We start from the raw sequence: 20,503 nt of genomic DNA on the forward strand, positions 1-20,503 counted from the left end.
AGGATTGAACCACTTTAAGAACATGAGGGGTGTAAAATGAAAATTCAAAGCTTTAATACTTATAAATGCTTGATATTATTATTGATAAGATCCGAATAATGTTCGCAAATTGATAAAACGAATACGAAAAAACCAGAAATGTTACAGTTGGAAGCATGTCGGTGCTTAGGGGTGAGCAATAATCGAACCGTTAACCAAATTGAACTGAAAGTCGACAAAACCGAACTGAAATTAACCGACAAACATGGTTATTTTTCGACTATTGGTTAATCGAAATTAACTAAACCCAGCCGAATAATTCATGTTTCATATGTTTCTCTCTGTTATACCTTCATTTCATGTTTTATACCACCATTTCATATATTTATATTAGGAATGAGCAAAACGGATATTTTCTGAATTTTGCTATCAATATCGGTACTCATTGTTGTAAAAGTAGGTTTACAAGGTCGAGTACTCCTCAGGTACTCGCTACAAGGTATAGCGCCAAGGGGAGTTTCTTTAACTCCCCATAGTTACTAAGAATCGATCAAATATGGTCAACCTTAGCCGATATCACATCTAGTCAGTCAACTTAGGCTGATTTTAACTTAAAAATAAAACATAATTCATATTTCTATAATATTAAAGAAGAATATTTTTAACTAATGATTAGCAACTTTTATAATAATTTAGTATTTAAAAATGTATTTATCTTATTTATATTGATATTCACTTATTTTGTTATAAATATTAGTAAACTTATGATATTTAGCATATACATAATCTTTCAAAAGTTAATTTTCTTTATATTTACCATTTCTGAGTACTCTCTAAGTATTCCTTGAGTACTCCGAGTACATCCAACTCCCCAGTTGGTCTCTTAGGGTCCGCCTAGCGACTTTTGCAACCTTGTCGGTACTATATCGATACCGAACGGGACATTTTGATACCAGTACTGGTAACAAGAATTTGAGAAAATCGGTATTTTCGGTACTGGTGGTGATACCTAATCTTCCCTAATTTAATGTAGTTATGCATATGTTTAATGTATTTCTAAGTCAAAGTTTTTGCCCAAGTTTGATTTTGCTTATTAACCAAACAAATCGAAACCTAAAAGTTTAACCGAGCAAACCGAAAACCGATTGGTTAATTTTTATGAGACCATTAACCGAACCAAACTTTACACACCCCTATCCGTGCTTGTACTTTTCTTGACACAAGTAGTGGCTTGCTACTCTTGTCGGTTTTAGGTTTTTTTCTTTTTTTTTTTGGATTTTGTGTTTACGTAAGCATGCTTTTGACGTAGTGAACATGCCCGTGCTTGGCTTTTAGGGAAATTCGTTGTTGATTGATGTTGAATTTTGACTTTGGGGGCATTGCACAACTGTGCTTGGGTAAGCAAGCCCATGTTGGACATTAGTAGTCTTCAAAATCTCCAAATCTTCATCATTAATTCGTGTTTTTCATTTACTTTCATTTTTTAGGGATAAAAACTTGTATTTATCAAATAGAAATGATTTATGTAGTTTTTTCTCACAATAATAATTAAAAAAAGTGTATACAAATGATGGTAAATATGCATGTAAAACAGTATAAGTGATGGCACATAAATGACGCATCCTCTCAATTTAGCCTCTAACCTACTGCTAGAAGCTTAAAAGGTTGAACCCATCTGAATCCCCTAAAGAAGGCCATCATATGAGTTTGCAAGAATTCTCAAGGTTTTAGCACCATTCGAGACACCACTTTCATATTTTTCACAAAATTAAGGATGAAGTTTTCAACCAAAGGTAACAGGGGTACTTCAAATAATGTTTCCAGATCATGTTAATAAGTCAGAAACAACCACCATATATGAAATGGAGACACTTATTGCAGTTAAACGTGCACAAAAATTCATGAACTCTCTCACAAAAGCAACCCCATTGGTAAGACTGTACGTTGTGGCCTGCCACTACAGGCGCGAGTGCCCTGGCGTGAGCTACGTCGGCCAAAAACACCACAACGCCTAGCCACAACTGGGCTCGCGAGCGAACAGCCGCGAGGTGGCTCGTGCTAGCTAAAGTGACCGTTGGGCCTAGAGACCAAGATTTAATCGTTGGACTTGGAGTATATAAAATAAACTTTTTTTTAGTTTTTACCTATATAAACCCCACATTAACTTTAAAAAATTACCAGCACTCTCAATTATCTCTACATTACTTCAAAATATATATATATATATATACACACACACACCATATTACTCATCTACCTTTTTTTAAAAAGTATGGATCAATGGTGTGGGTGTTATCGACTGGAAATGCCTTTTGGTCAAGACAACGACAACGTGTTTGGCACCACCGAGATGGAGCATAATTTGAGTCAAATGCCACCATCGTCACCCGACTTTTTTTGTTCAGGAGACATAAGAGGTTCATAAAGAGGCCGCCAACGGCAAAGGAGCCCAAAAAAGAAGAACCAAGGAGGAGCGAGAGGCTCGAGCCGAGCGGCTGAGGAAGTCGTTCCGAAAAGAAAAACAACTCCTTGGACAAAAGAGGAGAAAAAGGCTTGTGTCGTGCTTGGGTTGAAATATCCGAAGATCGACAAGCCGGTATTTTTTTAATCTTTTTTTTTTGTTTCGTATAAAATTTTAAAAATGTGTTTTAAACTTATCTTTATTTAATTGTAGCGAATTATCAAAAGCACCGTATATTTTGGGGCAAAGTGCGATAGTTATCTATAGGATGGTGAGAAGTACGGACCCTACCGACAATATGATATCGGGAAGATGGTCCGAAACTTGCAAATTTGTCGGACTTTTTACAAATTTACATAACAGAAACAGACGTCAAAAGCGGGCGAGCGGGAGCGATGATCTTCAAGTCTACAAATTCACATGCGGCGAATGGAAAGCCGAAGTGTTCAACAAATACGGAACAGTAAAAACATGGGACGATGATTATTTGTGGCAAATACTCAAGTCGTGCTCGAAATGGGCCGACTTAGTTACACCGGACCATGATGGTGGCTCAGTGCCAAAGCGTACGAAAACTACTTCATCTGGTGCATGTGTCTCATCTAATAGCTCGGATGCTCATGTAGGGATTGACCTAAACGTGTCCGGGCAAGAAGATCAACCACAAGTCCTACATCGACCACCCTGAAGGGACCGGGGAAAAGATCAACCACAAATACCGAGGTCGATCCGGAATTTGTCGAAGACGTCCATAAAATATTGAGTAGTATCGAAGCAACGACCGGGGTAAAAGTTTCAAAAGACAGATTTAAGAAGTTAGATTTTCTTATCACCGGACTTTAGCAACCTCGATCCCATGCGCAGAGAGAGGTATTCGAACGAGAACAAGCACTTGTTCTTGAGGAATCAAAGCAGATTAAGAACGAAGGCGAAGAGCAGGAGGCGACGGAGATGGGAAATAAATTTGTATTTTTATTATTATATTTGTAAATTTTTTATATTTTTAGGATGTTTGTTTTTTTTTAAATTTTTTTATGTTTTTAGGATGGTTAATGTTTTTTTATTATGTAAATTAGTTTTTAGCTATATTGTTATGTTATATTTAAAAAAAAAATTCATAAAATTCATTGAAGTCACCATTCACCTAAACCACAATAGGCTCAGGCAGCTTTAGCGAATATCCAATCAGTACTGCATGGTATAATATTATTGGATAAATTCAGAACCCGGTTTCAGTGACAACACATAGCCTTAGCGAAGTTACAGTGAGCTTGTCTCTACAACTACCGGTTATTTTCCAGTACTTGGTGTTCTATTCTACTTTAAAGACTGTTGAAGATGAATAGATGGTTGATCATGACACCGAACTAGTGGAAACCAAGAAACAACTACAAAAGAAGCTAAAATACCAAGCCCTATTCCAACGGGAAAACTTAACCAAACATTGAGGAAGAAGTAAATTTGAACGTTGAAACCAACCCTAAAAGTGAAATGGGTGGTTATGTTGAGGTGATCGATTCTAAGCCCTGGACCGTGATTGCTAAACATATGAAGGAGATAAATGGTGAAAATGAGAAAATGAATGTGAGACCAGATATTTGAGAAAGAAATTTATGACGAGGCTCGAGTAATAGATGACGAAATCTTGTTAAATTTCTTAGTGATAGAAATTAGGTTCAAGAACGTTAGAGTCACAAAGGCTGTGGAGAAAATGAAAAATTCCAAGACCAAGTCAGTATGAAACTGAAGAGAACCATTGTTAAACTAGTGGTTAGCACGCCTTTAATGATGAAGAGGTAATTTGCTATCTAACATCTATCATCAATTCAATTAACTATATAAAGCCTGAAATTTGAGCCGATAAACATTGTCAAGACCAATGTGTTGTAACATTGAGTTAATTAGTGTTTGACTGTCAACAATTTGATCAACTAAAACCCCATTCGAGCTTAATTATTAACTTTTCTTTTCACTTCTCTTGTTTCATTACCTTTTAAACACCTCACACTAACCATTCACGCTCGCTACATTTAATTCACATATCTCTCCAACTTCATTTATTGAATATTTAGAAACTGATGAAATGATATGAATCTTAAAACTTCCACAATTAATTACAATCTGGTTATGCAATTGAAAACCCAACTAACTAAATTGAAGGTTAGCATGTTTTTTCTACCTACCTATGACAAATATAACAAATGATTATTGATTTTAAATAATAATAATAATAACAATGAAAACTCTATCATATATGTGCATTATTAATCAAAACTGCATATAAGAAGGCATGCAGTAAAAATAATTTAAAAAAAAACTAATGAAATTATATATATGTTAAGTAAACATTATTAGTAAACTAGTGGAGCGTATGATTGATTATTCCTGCATTTATTGAAAGAAAAGTAGATAAACAAAAAAGAAAACCCATTTCTACCGACAAGGGTCTCCCCAATAGTGAAGCAATTTGCATCAAAACACTTGAACTACTTGAGATGGATGGCAAACGTATGGTGGATCACACCCAACCCAACATCTTGTTTCACCATAAAAAGGAATCTTTATCTTTCTTTTAAAAATCAAAAGTAAGTAAGTTAATAATAAATAAATAAATAAGCAGTACAAACAAAAGTTACTCTTGATTCAGAGTTATTACACAGCAGTTTTTACCCAAAATGTATGAGTGATATGTTATATACTTATATCTCAATCTCCAATTCACCAATCAACTCAAATCTATAAAAGTTTCTATTCAAATCTAACTGCAATGTTAATCCATGGGTTTTCTGTTTTTCTTTTCTTGTGAAAGTTGAGTTTTTGTTTTTTTTTTAGTGAAAAAGACATAATCATAGTGTTATAATAATTTAAGCATACATCTGCATCTTGATTGTTCTGGTTAAAAGAGTGAATTGGGTAAATTGGTGTTCTTGTCTGTCTGCTTTTGAATCTGTTGATTTAGGGTTTCTAATTTAAGCATTACTTTTGGCCACCAAATTTGGCAAAAAACAATAATGCAATCCCTTTTGTTCTCTACCATCAAAGATAAATATTTCTATTTATAAGAAGACCCTCAATGTGTATGCTGGTTTATTCCTTGAAGAACTTAATCACTGCATCTCTCTGTGTGTTTGTGTGATCTACCTTGTTTCTTTTTTCACACACACAGTGTGTTTGTTATGATGGCTAGGGAAAAAATAAAGATTAAAAAGATTGATAATGCTACTGCAAGACAAGTGACCTTCTCAAAGAGGAGAAGAGGGCTGTTCAAGAAAGCTCAAGAGCTTTCTGTACTTTGTGATGCTGATGTTGCTATTATTATCTTCTCTTCTACTGGCAAACTTTTTCACTACTCTAGCTCAAGGTAATCTTTTTTGGAATTGCATAATTAGGGTTTGGTTTGTCATTTCATACCACTGAATTTGGTTTTTAAAGATGGTCAAAAGATACAGTAAACTATTGAGGGATGAGAGGTTAGGAACAAATCAATGGTCAAAATTAAAAATATAGAAAACAAAAGAGAAAGGAACAAGACCACTTTTCTTTCTTGTCATTCTATGAGGTGTAATGTTATTTTAATTAGTTTGATCTTTGTATGGCTAGTAGGTTACCTATTTACCTACTGTAACTCTATGCTATTTTTCTAAAAATTATCCTGGTTTCTCCAAAAGTCACAGTTAATTTGGAACCTTAAAAGCAGGTAATCTGTGTGTTTGTAGTTACGTAATGTTTGTTTGAATTTCAACTACAAATGTCTTGATTAATGTTTGTTAAATTGCAACTCATTTGACTCCTGGAGGGATGGAATCGGTAATTCAGTACTACCCAGCTGTGTGCTAAACACTAGGTCTAAATTATCTTTGATAAGTATGGGCTATGTAATCTTGGTTTCTCTTAATTTAATCACTTGGTTTTATATAGTTTTGTTTTTTAATAAATTCATGGGTGGTAGTCGGTCTGCGTTGGATTATGGATCGTATTTACATACAGACTTACAGGGTTCATGATTAGGATGCCATAACATTATCATGTCTAGTAAGTTGTTTCGATTACAATCAAAAAAGTAGGTATTGGATGTTTGTGTTACATATTACAAGATGACTAATCTGTCTATTATGGCAAATTAATGACACAAGCTCACATCTGTAACTGCATCGCAAGGTATGTTACACCTCTTGTAAGCTAAATATGAACACACTTGTTATCATAGAGAGAGATTTATAACTTAGAAGCAACCGACTGTAATTCCACCAAATCTATGTTGTAATACGATATAATCTTATTTAACTAGTCCTACCTCTTTTTCTTGCAACCTTTTGACTTTTGAGTGTCAAACTGTGAGTTCCTAACATTATGTATCCTGAAAGTTGACAAATAACTATTTGTTTATGTTGATAGATAGTTTGGAGATATAGTGCTTTGGCAGCTTTAAGAAGTACTAGGTTTGAATATTTAAATTCAAAAGAGGAGTGAATGTCATATACTCCAAATGACTTCATTTTAAAAACTAGAGCAACCTATTACATTATTCAATATAGTATGTACCTAGTCCTTGTACCTCAAATTGGATTTTAATTCATGTATCTGTCTGGAACTTTTTCAGCATGAAAGAAATACTCGAGCGGCATAGCTTGCATTCAAAGAACATTGAGAAGCTTGACCAGCCATCACTTGAATTGCAGGTAGGCTTATTTATTATACCATCCTAATTCAAATTGTTATTGTTTCTATGTCAAGTGTGGGGCTGGCTAGCTTGTCCAAAATGATGGAGTCAATTTGGCAACCGCGAAAGGATTTTAACAAATTTTTATTTTCTGGTTAAAGTAATAAAACTTGTCTTGTGCAGCTCGTCGAAGACGTCAACTATGCCAAATTAAGCAAAGAAGTTGCTGAAAGAACTCTTCAATTAAGGTACATTACATTCTCATGATTAACCTTTGGTGTTTATTTGGATTTTGAACTTATTTTTCATGAAAAACAGGCGGTTGAGGGGGGAGGAACTCCATAATTTAAGTATTGAAGATCTGCATGAGATGGAGAAGTCCCTTGAAGCTGGTTTGGGGCAAGTCGTTGCAAAAAAGGTCCATGATCTCTTACTTCTCCCTTATGAAATCTGATGTTTGCCATTTGTTGTTATAACAGGGACAAAATGGTAATATTAGTTTGATAAACGCAACACTTGCCCAACTTCTTACAAGTATTCTGACTTTAGTAGTTGGAGTAAGCTGCAGTGACCGAATGTTTAAGCCCGGCTGCGTCTAAAGGACCACTGACGTGTGATACGATTCATACGGGCTGTATGACAGGAGAAAATGGTCATATGGGCCATATGACAGGTGAAAAATGGTCCTGTGAGTCGAATGAGGCAAATCATGGTGCGTATGATGTGTTTGACTGAACATCATACGACCCGTATGACCAATTTTTGCCCTACCATACAACCCGTATGATGTGATCGGCCGTGGTGTGTAGACTTGCTTTGACATCATACGGCCCGTATGATGTAACACAGGCACACCGGTATACACTTGTAATGGTGGTGTTTGTATATCAGCCCCCTTAAGTAGACATTTGGAGCTCCTACATGGCATGGCAGAATGCAATCGTGTCGCAGCAAGTGGCTTTTGTAATAACACCTCTTTGATTTATATTGCTTTTTTTTTCTTTAAATGGATATCACTACGAAAAGCCACACAGGCTGACACCTGCACATTCTGTCATATGTGGCTATTCCCCTGAACTCTAGGTGACTGCTTTATTGCACAATCATGGCCCAAATTTGCTTGTAAAGTAGTTTATGTACTTATTTATATTTTTGTCAATTTTGCAAACTATTGATTAGATGTTTATTTCTTTCAGAGTGAGGTAATCATAAAAGAGATCAATCATCTTCAAGAAAAGGTGAGAACTAACTGCAATCATCTTTGTAATTCCAACTGATCAAATCTTGAAAACACACTGTTTCTGATGCAACAATGCAGGAAATGCAACTCATGGCAGAGAATGACCACCTCAGACAACAAGTACGTACGCTTTTTCTCTAAAGATTTTAACTTTTTTCTTCTCACCCTCTTATGTGTTTGTCCTATTTTGTGTTAACTTTTTATCTGGATTGTGGGATATAGATGTTAAGGGTATCAAATGCTCGGAAACAAATTCATAATGGGACGGCGAATGCGATTGGTGAAGAAGGCCAATCATCCGAATCTGTTACCAACACTTCCAACTCTGCTGGTCCTTCTCAAGACCATGAGAGCTCTTATACATCCCTCAAGTTGGGGTTAGTACTTGTCTTGGCTTTAAAAGTTTAGCTCAAAAAACAAAGAAAAAGAAGAAAAGAAAAAGAACTGGAAAATCATCATAATGATAACTATTTTCTTAAGCTTTTTTATAGTTACTTAATTGGTTAATATTATGAAAACCTGCTCACTTTCTCATTTGCTTTAAAAAGTCATTCAACCCAATTTTGGTATATTACAGTCATTAAATTTGTTTGAATACACACATTCATGAAAATATTAAAATAATGACATGTTTTACCCCCTAAACATGTCAAAATTTGATAACGTGGCATTCCGAATGTGTAAAAACTTATCATATATAGTTTACAGTATAAGATGGTATAAATTTGTATATAAACACCAACAACTAACACTGTCTAGCCTCCCACATATGTGACAAGTGTGCCAGTAGGCAGGCGTTTATCATTGATATCACGAACATGTGCATTTAAACAAGTTCTGGACACCAAAATTGTTTTAGAGTGCCTTTCTTTGTTAGATATGAGAAATTTTTTGTACGGTATTAATCCTCTTTTCACCATTTTAGTTACTTTCTTAGGGTGTTTGGATATGTCTGAAGTCACAATAATTAACTTTGAGTCAGTACTAATGATTTATAATTTTTCTTATTATTTAGTGTTGAATGTTAATACTCATAATTGAAATTAGGTATATATCAAATTAAGAACATATTCCTGGCTTTAAGGCTTAAGCAATCAATTATTGCATTTTCATTTCAGGAAAAAGACTTGTGAGAGTTTAGTGACCAATGTATTATATTTTTCATTATATGAAATGACAATTTTGATGGGAATAGAATAATTAGAGGTTTTTCAATTAAAAAAAGTGAAGTTGAGATGTCGTCTTCTTTGAATATCTAGGGTTTTTGCTTTATTTATGTTGGTTTTATTTATGAAATGAATAAAGAATCAAATGTATATGGCTAACTATTTTGTTTACTGTGCAGGCTACCTTACACAGGCTGATTGGAAGAACTAGTAGGATTTATGTATTATGAAGCATGTAAATGAAAAATTAAGATGATGCTGAGGATGCTTATGGATATGGTATTTTGTCATTTGGATTTTATACTTGATTGACCCCAAAACGCACACACACACAAATACCATATAACCAATTTTAAGTAAAGAAAACGAGAATCACATAATCACTTGTACATATAGATAGTGTCAACCCGATATATTGGGAAAGAAAGATAAGTAGTTATGCGATTATATAATCGATTTAATTATGAAAGTAAAAACAATACACACTAGTGTTTATATGGTTATGGAGGAGTTGTAGTTTAATTTAATAAGAGCTCACTTTTTGGTTCCTATTTATGTTTTTAAGTAACAAAATTTTTTCTATTCCTAAAAATAAAGCAAGCACAAACAATAATAACATGCATAAATGTTCTAAACTTCAATTAATATCTAATATAAATCATATGTATATATATATATATATATGGTTTTTGCAGTTTTCTAGTTAAACATACTCTAGAAGTTTCAAATACTTTACAGTACCATTTTCCTATAAAAAAAAATAGAACTCTTCATTATTTTCTTCCTACTTATGTTTCTATGAAACAACAAAGTCTTCCAGTCTTTCAAATAAAGCAAGCAAAATAATAGCATAAATGTTTAAAACCACAAATATCTATATAATTAAATCATATGTCATATTAAAATATCTTTTAAAATTAGCTGTGATATCTTGTTTTTTATAGTTCGATTCAAGTCATTCAAGTTGTAGTAGGCCCGGTTCCACAAGCGGTTTTCCGCTTGTTTATTTTATTTTAATTAATTAATAATGCTCCCTAGCTATCATTATTTTGTTCATTCTCTTCTTATCTTGTCATCCAATTCCAAATTACCAAACATGGCATTATTATATGTTTTCCTAGTAAGACCAAGAGAAAGTATTGTGCCTCCTAGACTTTTAAGTCAATATCTTTTTTGAGTTTTTCCTTCTCGTTAAAACTTTTTTTCATTTTTAATAAAAATAACTAACTCGTAAAAATTATGGGAAATCTAACTATTATATTAAAGCAACTAGTTTTAGAACCCGTGTAATACACGAGATTACCCAAATAATATAAATTAAAATTAAATTTAAGCAATAATACATGATGTATATGGAAAAAGTATTACATCTATACTTCTATATATACTGTCTAATAAAAAAAATTATGCGTTTACCTGTACACGGGATGAAAATATGAATAAATAAATTTCTTTAACTATTATGTACATGTTAAATATGAAAAAAAATATATACTACATATAATAATGATAAAAAAAATCTGCACTTACAAATTAGAAATAGCTATATGGCGTATTTTTTTAATACCCACAGTCCCTTAGCTGTTCAATACAACATGACGAGTTTATCCTTTTCTTACCCCACGAATTTCTAAATATTAAAGAATCACTAAACACAAGTCCGAGAGAAACTGATATGAAAAGTGAAAACACACTTATTTCAAAGATTAAAACATAAATAACCATGACTTTAGTTCCACAAACTTGATTAATTGAAGAATTTCTAGTTAAGGAGTTGAATTAAAAATTGGATCCTGATTGGAAAAGAAAGCACAATTATTACAAATTTAATATTTATAACTATAATTGTATATATATACTGAATATATGTACAAAGTGTGTACCTTGGGGCCAAATCTGCTACTGTAGCACGCTCGCCCTTTTACTGGATTGTGGCCTCTGTTCAATTTTCCACTGCATCAAGCCATAAACTATAAAAAAAAAACTTATATTAAATGAGAATTAAAATAAGAGAGGTTAATGAAGACTTACCGGATAAAGATCATATTATTCCTCTGAATATGGTGTAATGGGCAACTACAGTTTGTGACGGTCCGTCATATTGGTTTGAAAATTAATAGGTTGCCAAGTTTGCTTCAATAAAAAAGCTACATGGCTTAATATTTTCCTTTAGAAACATTTCTCTATTGTCATTTTTTTTTGTTACAAATTTTATTGCTTAAGATTGATCTTTTTTTATCCTTTTATGTGTAATGTTTTTGTCTTCTAGTAAGACATGTCCCAACCCAATCTAACCTGACCCTTTTACACTCTTAAATAACACAGTTCCATTGTTGATAAAATAAGCCTATATCTTGGTAGTCAAAATTTGAATAAAAACTAAAAAAGCATGGATACAGTTTGAATCTTTGGATTTTAAACTGGTAACATTTTCTTAGTCTTAACCCCAAAAGTGGACATAATCAAATATATTTAAGAATTGTTGTTCCATAATATAATGTTTAGTTGTGAAAGATAATCAATGATTTATAAATTATAGCTTCTTTTGCAGACAAAAAGAGAGATAACATTAAACCATTTCAAAAGACCTCACCATGTGCTGCAGAGCCAAGACTCTTACCTCCTTTTCATTTACAGATGCTGCATTAAAAATTCAAATATAGAAACATATTTATATAAAAACTTTGCACCTTGCATACAATAATCGGTTAGCTTTTGCATTTTCGTTTTAGGCCCCGCTTATCTCCTTTTAAAACCAAGGTCTATTTAGTGTGTGTTCTTAATCACACTATAATTTTAGGAGTTATTTACTTATTAAGAACGTATAAATCCTTACATAATAAGAGAACTTTCAAACACTATTGCACTTGATTATACTATAAGCACATTCAAATCCTAATATCTTAAATCGTGTTATGTTTTTTCTTTCGACTATTCCTGTTCACATAATCAATTTCAATACTCAATGCCAAACACACTAAGATCGATTTTACCAAACAAAAATCTTGTAACCAAACATCAGTTATGATGAAAAATTCTACTCTCAATTATTATTATTATTATTATTATTAATATATTAACCAGAGATGGAAGTTCATGAGATAGCCCAAAAAATGGATAAGCATATTGAAGACATGGATAGGCAGGTGGTGTCTATAATAGAATTAATGAAAGATATGAAAGAGATGCTAAGTTATTTTAGCACTCTCCCTGAACAGGTCTCAGACCTAAAAGATTTGATCACAAGAAATTATTATTATTATTATTATTATTATTATTATTATTATTATCTAGAAACAAATTATCTGAAGCCCAAAACAAATCTTCTTAATAACCCTGATAAAACACACATCCTAATCAGGCCAAGCAATCAATTTTTTGATGTTCGTATAACCATAATAATTATAGCCGAAAAGATTTGTTTTCAATTAATCAAAACACCCAAATTATATTAAGAACCCTAACTTAACACACATCCGAATCAAGACTCAATTTGTTTAAAACGACGTCGGTAAAATTTCTTTATTCAATGTTATATAATGATATAAAATAAAGTTACCGACATCGAATGTTTAGGAATCAATTGAATGTTTATGCCGTTATCTTCTTGGTTAAAACATCGATTGAATGTTTATGTGATGTCGATTAAATTCAAACTTTACCGACCTCGTTTTAACCAAATTGACAGACAGCAAATTCAGAATCGCTACCTTGCTCGTAGATGGAATTCTCGCAGATGAAAGCATCGATGGATTGTAGACCGAATCATACTTTAGCCAAGAATAACCCTAGATGGGTTAGGACTGACCCGGTTTATATTTTATGACCCATTTTAATATTGGTTTTGGCCCATGAATATCTTGAGAAAAAAAATAGGATTTTGGAGGGAGGAACTAAGATGGGACTAACTTAAGCATAATTATTTTATTTTATTAGAATACAAAAATCCACTTGATATTTAATAAGCTATCTACTTATAATTCTATCTCAACAATTTCTAAAATTATAATTTACACCTAATAAGCTATTTAATTTTAATATCATTATCATTTATATAATTACTAACAAAGTTACAAATATAACTTTAAATGTTGTATTAAATGAGGTTTTAAAAATTTATGACTTATAAAATTTTATTTATAATTATTTATATCTTATGAATCCATAATGTATGCTATTATATGACTATTATTAAATTTAATTATTTTTTTTTTGCATTTTTTAACCACCCGTGTATTACACGAGCTATATCCTAGTTTATAATATGGTAAGAGAAAGGTCAACAAATTTTATCGACCAAAACTAGAGATGAGATCGGCACCATACCGGTACCAATACCAAAAGTACCGGCATCGAATTTGAAGAAAAATAGATACCAAATACCGTACCGGTTTCGGTAATTTACCGCTTTAGCATTTTATCTTTTTTTTTTTGGTTACCGTTTAACTCATCAGTTTATCATTTTGTGGTGTAACCGTTAATTTGCATAAAATCAAACAAACACTCTTAAAGTTAAACTAGTCAGTTTATCACTTTATGGTGTAACTGATAATTTCAAACAAACAAAACTAAAAACATAAACTAATCCACTGATGAAATTTATTATAATTTTAAAATAACTCAAATAATCATAAAAACTTGCCTCCATAGAATCATTCATTCTTTTTGTAATGGTGATGACGATGACAACTCCATGCAATGGTGATTAAGATACAATATTCTCTTAAATGAGGATTTATAGTCGTTTGATAGGTGGGCTTTAAAGAAAAAAAAAGAGGTTTGAAATATTTATTAGAAATTGAACATTATAGTTTCTTACATAGATTCAAATTAGTAAATACAATCAGGGATATTTTTAAAAATTTTAATTAGGAAAATCTCTCTAGATATATCTTATATAAATTTCGTACCAATACCGTTTTTTACCGCTAAGTACCGGTACAGATACTGCCAATACCGAATTTAAGAAAAATGAAAACCGATACCGGTACCGCATATGATTGGTCGGTACGGTATCAGTATTCGGGGAAAAAAGGTTCATCCTGACCAAAACCAAGCTCATCTTACTAATTGTACAACTAACACGTGTAATAAATAACTAGTTTTATGTAAAATTATGAGCACGGGAGACGATTATACTTAAAAATAGGCAAAATCTTAAGAAGTATAAGAAAACAACAAGTAACACCTCTACCATGGGTTGAGACGAGTAGTAAATGCATTAATTAGTTAATTTATTTGTTTTTCAAACACAAAAATTTGATCAACGGACTTACATAGGTTAAAAAATTTTGATGCACAATTTTCACGGACATAGTTCAGAAAACTATTAAGAGTGCTTTACATATAAGAGCATTCACGCAAGATTCCCAATCTCAGTATTTGTAGTTTAACGAAAATACATCTTAATTTATCTCTAAAATTGATTGTTGAAATAAGGAAATAAAAAGGAGGAAGGAAAATATTTGATATTTCTGTTTTATTCAATAAAGTAATGTTATTTTTATATTTTTTTGCACCCACGAAAGAAAGTATGATTGAAAGGGATGGCGAAAACCATAAAGTAAGTGGTCCTTCAATTATATGGATTGAATTGATATTTATAATATTACAATTGTGGGAGAGTGGCTGCATTGGTTGTTGTACATTGAGCAACAATTTTTGTAACGTGCTTTGTTTCTCTGCCTAACTCTCTCTCTCTCTGTCTTCATCTACAATTGACGGTCCGATTGCCAGGCGACACTGATGGTGGAGGTACACGACAGCATGTATGACGTTTCGGGCCGTCTATGGCGGACGGCGATGTAGAAAAGCTATGCTCTTTGGGAGAACTTGGGCTTGAAGTGTTATATTGGTCAATTGTATACTACTCTTTTGTGTGTAGTCAATACATCATCATCTTGCATTCGTAGTTCTCTTCCGTTTTGGAATCCCAGGCGACGGCGGTGGCGAATGAAAGACGGTGATGTTTTACCGCGCCTATGGCTCTAAAGATCACACGGCCATTTTCGAAGTAAGAGAGTGATGCTGCCGCCGTCGATTACGACCGTTGCCGGGTGGTGATGATGCGTGCGTCAGGCTGTGAGTTTGTGTATTTTATTAGTTATAGATATGTGGTGTAGTTAGAGTTTCTCAAAGTGTTTGTTGCCTTCGAATTTGTTGCTGTTGCTAGCTGTCAAATATTGTTGAAGGTATGGATGATAGTTGTGAATTGTGATGTTTAGTGTCTGTCTGTTTGTTTCATTTTGCGTCCGTGGTTGTTTGATGAGTGGATTTTGTTTTGCTTTGCTTTGACTTTCAAGTTTGACATTTGGGTTGGTTGACGCAGGTTGTTTGCGAGGACCCTGTTCGGTTCAGATGGTACAACAAACAAACTGAAAGGTGCAAACTACAATGCAGATAATATTTGAAAAAGATAAGTTGTGTTTGTGATGCGATGATGTGTGACTTAGCATTGAGCATATTGCATTGCTATTACATAAAGTCGATTGCGGTTTTTAAACAATAGGGGCTATGATGTTGTGCGGAGCCCTGTTGGAATCCTCTTTCATGTTTATGCCTAATTTCATTTTCATTTTGATAGAGAGGCTATGATCATATGGAAATTGAATTTGTATAATATGCAGCCATGATACGAACACCTAAGTTTGTTGTATCTATACGGGGCATTGATTATGATAATTAATGTAAATCCTACCCTCACGAGTGATGTCTAAGCCTCCCCGGACATAAGAATGTGTGGCAATGCCTCTTCGTTAACCTTCCTTTATTTGTGGCTAGCGGGCTCCATAAAAAATTGGAAACAACAGTTAACTTCGTTAGTTGTCGTTCATATTTCTCATGGTTGCCCCTTAGCCAAAACTATTGTTTGATTAGCGAGTTGTGCATAGTCTTTGCCTGTGATGACAAACCAGCTTACGGCGTGGCAACCTTTTTTGCAGCTGTATACTGGGCCTGAGCCACCCACATAAATGAATTTACAATAACAATTAGTGACGCTATGATGATACAACCGTTCATGACATGGAAATATATGCTATATGTATGTCGTAACTGAGCGTTTTAATATTTTATTTAGAATCACATTCCTATTTTTTGTTATCTCAGCCCCGGCGCAATGCGAGGGGACTTAAACTACATCAAGTTCCTTCCGTTTCGTTTTGCCTTGTCACACCCCGACCAATGAAACGGAAACGTCGAGGCGCGACATAATTGCTCATTGCATAATGACACTATAAAGTTACAATATTTAAACAACTCATTTAAATCCATATCATCATAAATAACACAACAATTGTTCATACAAAATGCCAAATAGATAGATAAACAAATAACTTGTTCTTTCATGTTCTAATATCCTAAAGCCAAGATGATAAGTTTCTTCAAGTAATCCAATCAAGCTAACATCAAACCTGTAACATTGCATAAAATAGGGTTTGTCAACACAAAGGTTGGTGAGCAATTTCATAATTTTGGACAACAAGTATATAGTATGAAATCCACAACTAGTATATGAAAACAATAAATAATAGCAACAATTTAGATAATAATTCCGTCAATAAGAATACATTGACGAACCGTTAATAAGAATACATTGACGACAATAATGAAATCGTCAATAAGAATACATTGACGACACATTTCTATATGGGGATACCATATATACTCAGAATTAACGTATGATCATACTTTGATGAGGCTACTCGCCTTAGCATTCAAGAGGCTACCCGCCTTAGCATTCAAGGATTTGCACATAATCATGTAAGGCATATAACGCCAAATCGAGCATTTATTTTAGTAAACATATACAATAAGTGTTGTGGTTTAAGACTCAAGTATAAATCATTTGAATTTGAATAAGTATGCAATGCCACCCCCAAAACGAAAGATGGAAAACGGGGGATGAAAACGTGCTCACTTTAACAAGTAACTTGAAAGATAGTGTCGTGAATAATCGGAGAGATCGGTTTAACGAGCAAGACCTATATTAAACGGGTCTTGTGTTAGTATGTAGTCTTGGAAGGGTTTAAAAATTAAATACATGACAAATAAAGTAAATAAACAAAGTTTAGGATTTAAAATGTATATATTTGAGAAATTAAAGTAACGAGTTTTGTGAAATAAGTTTACTCGAAACCGGGTCTCGGTATTCTATTCATTTTTTTTTTCTTTCTCTTTTTTTTTTACTCAACCTATGTTAAGTAATAATGTGGGTTAAAATGCAATAATGCAAAACCCTTGGTTATAAGAATATCAAAACGAGGTTTAAACGAGTGTTCGGGTTTGTCGGTTCGAGACTTGATAATTGACCAAGCTCAAAGTTAACTTCCCAAAATAATAATGTTATGAGATAACCCCATAAAAATCAAAATAAACTTAACCAAGTATGTAGTTCTATTGTGAAGAACCTTAACATTCGTTAAGCGAGTATATGACTTTATCGGTCCGAACTTGTTATAAGATCAAGTTGGTTACCGACATGCCAAGTATGTTTAGAAATTAACTAAAATTTATTTAAAATATAATCTTGAAGAAAAATATGAGTTTTTGTGGCTAAAAACACACTTGTGTGTCTTAAGCGAGTGAACTCGGTTTAGTTCGGTTTTTGGTTCGGTCCTTGACTCGGAATAAGACCGAGGATGGTTACCACATACCCAATTACCATGGAACTTGTAAAATAACTTATAAATAATAATACTCAAGTTTTACATTCAAAAAGTTAACAATAAAGCTTTTAAACGAAAGTTCGGTTTTTGGTTCGGTTCTCAACTCGGGATGAAACCGAGGCTAGTCACCACATACCCAATACCATGGAACTTGACAAATATGAACAATAAACTAAAATATGCAAAAGTTAAGCAAGTATAACAAGTTATATGGTTAGATTTGTTAAATATATAAACAAGGACTACAAAGTCCTCCATGTAACCTTGCCTTACTAGCCCGACATTTCAACCGGCCGAGATCGGAGAAATGAAAGACCGAAGGTAAACAAGGAGTGTATATTATATATATGTTGTAACATCAAGCTTTAAGTATTGAGAAGTTAGTTAAAATGAAAGACTAGCTTATGAAGAACAACCTTAGAATTCAAGAATTTGAGAGAGAAATGAGGAAATGAGCAAGCACAAATGAAGAAGATGGATGTGTATATATAGAGTAAGTTGAATGGGTCTTTCATAAAGGGTGTTACATGAAAATGGGTTGGTTATAGACCCAAGAAAGCACAAACTACAAATGGGTCCTTCAAGTCTCCATTTTGGTAGTTTTTGTCCCTTGAGTTTGTTTTGAGTGTTTTCGGGGCATTTTAAGAACCGAAAAGGGTGTTTTTTTTATCTGACAACTATAAAACAAATATGTAACAAAAAATTCATCATTTTGATAATATCGAAAGGTTCGGGATACAAAACGGGTCGGGTTTACATTAAGAATACAAGTATAAAATAATCCGAAATTGACAAATGTCACAGTGTCCCCTACTTTAGGAAATTTCGTCCCGAAATTAAGATGATGTAAACAAATGTGGATATTTCTCCTTCATCGAGTCTTCTCGTTCCCATGTAAACTCCGCGCCACGCCGTGATTCCCATCGAACTTTAACTAACTTGATGTGACTTCGCTTGGTTTTCTTTTCATTGCGGTCCATGATTTCAACGGGTCGTTCAACCATAATCATTGATTCATTGACTTGTACTTCGTCGAGAGGTATACGGAGACTACCTTCGGCTAAGCACTTCTTGAGATTGGAAACATGAAAGGTCGGATGAACACCGGTGAGTTCTTCCGGTAGTTCGAGTCGGTAGGCTACTTTTCCGACTCGCTCAAGAATCTTGAATGGGCCTACGAAACGGGGAGCTAGTTTTCCTTTCTTTCCAAAATGAACAACTCCTTTCCAAGGGGATACCTTGAGGAGGACGAGATCATCGACATTGAATTCGATCGGTTTTCGCCGTTTGTCGGCGTAGCTCTTTTGTCGACTTCTAGCGGCAAGTAGGTTCTTGCGGATTTGGTCAATACGGTCGGTGGCTTCTTGAACCATTTCGGGTCCGGTAATTTGAGCTTCACCGATTTCGTTCCAACTAATCGAGGAACGACATTTGCGACCGTAGAGAGCTTCGAAAGGAGGCATACCGATGCTAGAATGGAAACTGTTATTGTAAGAGAATTCAATGTAAGGAATGTGAGAATCCCAATTCCCACCGAAATCGAGTACACACGCTCGTAGCATGTCCTCAAGTGTTTGAATCGTACGTTCGGATTGTCCATCCGTTTGAGGATGATAAGCGGTGCTAAGATCAAGACGAGTTCCCAAGATTTCCTGAAGTGATCGCCAAAAATGAGATGTGAATCGAGCATCGTGATCAGAGATGATAGTCAAAGGTAAACCGTGGCGACATACGATTTCGCGAACGTAGATTTGGGCAAGTTGCTCAACGGAGTATTTTTCTCGAATTGGAATAAAGTGAGCGGACTTGGTTAATCGGTCAATAATCACCCAAATGCTATCGTTGCCTTTTAGAGTAGTGGGTAGTTTCATTATAAAGTCCATAGCAATGTCTTCCCATTTCCATATGGGAATCGGTGGTTGCTCGAGTAACCCAAAGGGTTTTTGATGTTCGGCTTTGACTTTAGAGCAAGTAAGACATTTCAAAACGTACGTTGCTACGTCTTTCTTCATACCTGGCCACCAAAAGGTAGAACGGAGATCGAAATACATTTTATCAGCACCGGGATGAACAGAATATCGTGACTTGTGAGCTTCGTCGAATATGCAAGTACGAAGGTCATCGCGATCGGGAACCCATAAACGATTGAGATAATACAATAAGCCATCGGGTTTTGTTTCGAGTTGAAGCTCGGCTCCACATGACATTTCGTCGTACATGTTGCCTTCGTCAACGGAGGTACGTTGGGCTTGATAGATTTTGGCTTGGAGATCGGTTTGAATGGTGACGCTAAGAAGCAAGACGGATTTGACATTAACCTTTCGACTAAGG

General features: G+C 34.0%; 1 protein-coding gene across 1 annotated transcript; it reads left to right on the plus strand.

Annotated features, from left to right (window-relative positions):
• The first annotated feature begins 5,381 nt into the window (after positions 1–5,381).
• LOC143636092 (MADS-box protein SVP-like) lies at positions 5,382–9,809 on the plus strand. The gene is made up of 8 exons (XM_077103769.1): positions 5,382–5,801; positions 7,041–7,119; positions 7,284–7,348; positions 7,419–7,518; positions 8,297–8,338; positions 8,419–8,460; positions 8,563–8,717; positions 9,686–9,809. The coding sequence occupies exons 1-8, from the start codon at positions 5,617–5,619 to the stop codon at positions 9,702–9,704; spliced, it is 687 nt and encodes a 228-aa protein (XP_076959884.1). The 5' UTR covers positions 5,382–5,616; the 3' UTR covers positions 9,705–9,809.
• Positions 9,810–20,503: the final 10,694 nt, after the last annotated feature.

The sequence above is a fragment of the Bidens hawaiensis genome, unplaced genomic scaffold, assembly GCF_021521415.1.
Source record: "Bidens hawaiensis isolate Kalapana, Puna unplaced genomic scaffold, B.hawaiensis_p1.1 tig00007783_1, whole genome shotgun sequence".
Taxonomy (NCBI): Eukaryota; Viridiplantae; Streptophyta; class Magnoliopsida; order Asterales; family Asteraceae; genus Bidens; species Bidens hawaiensis.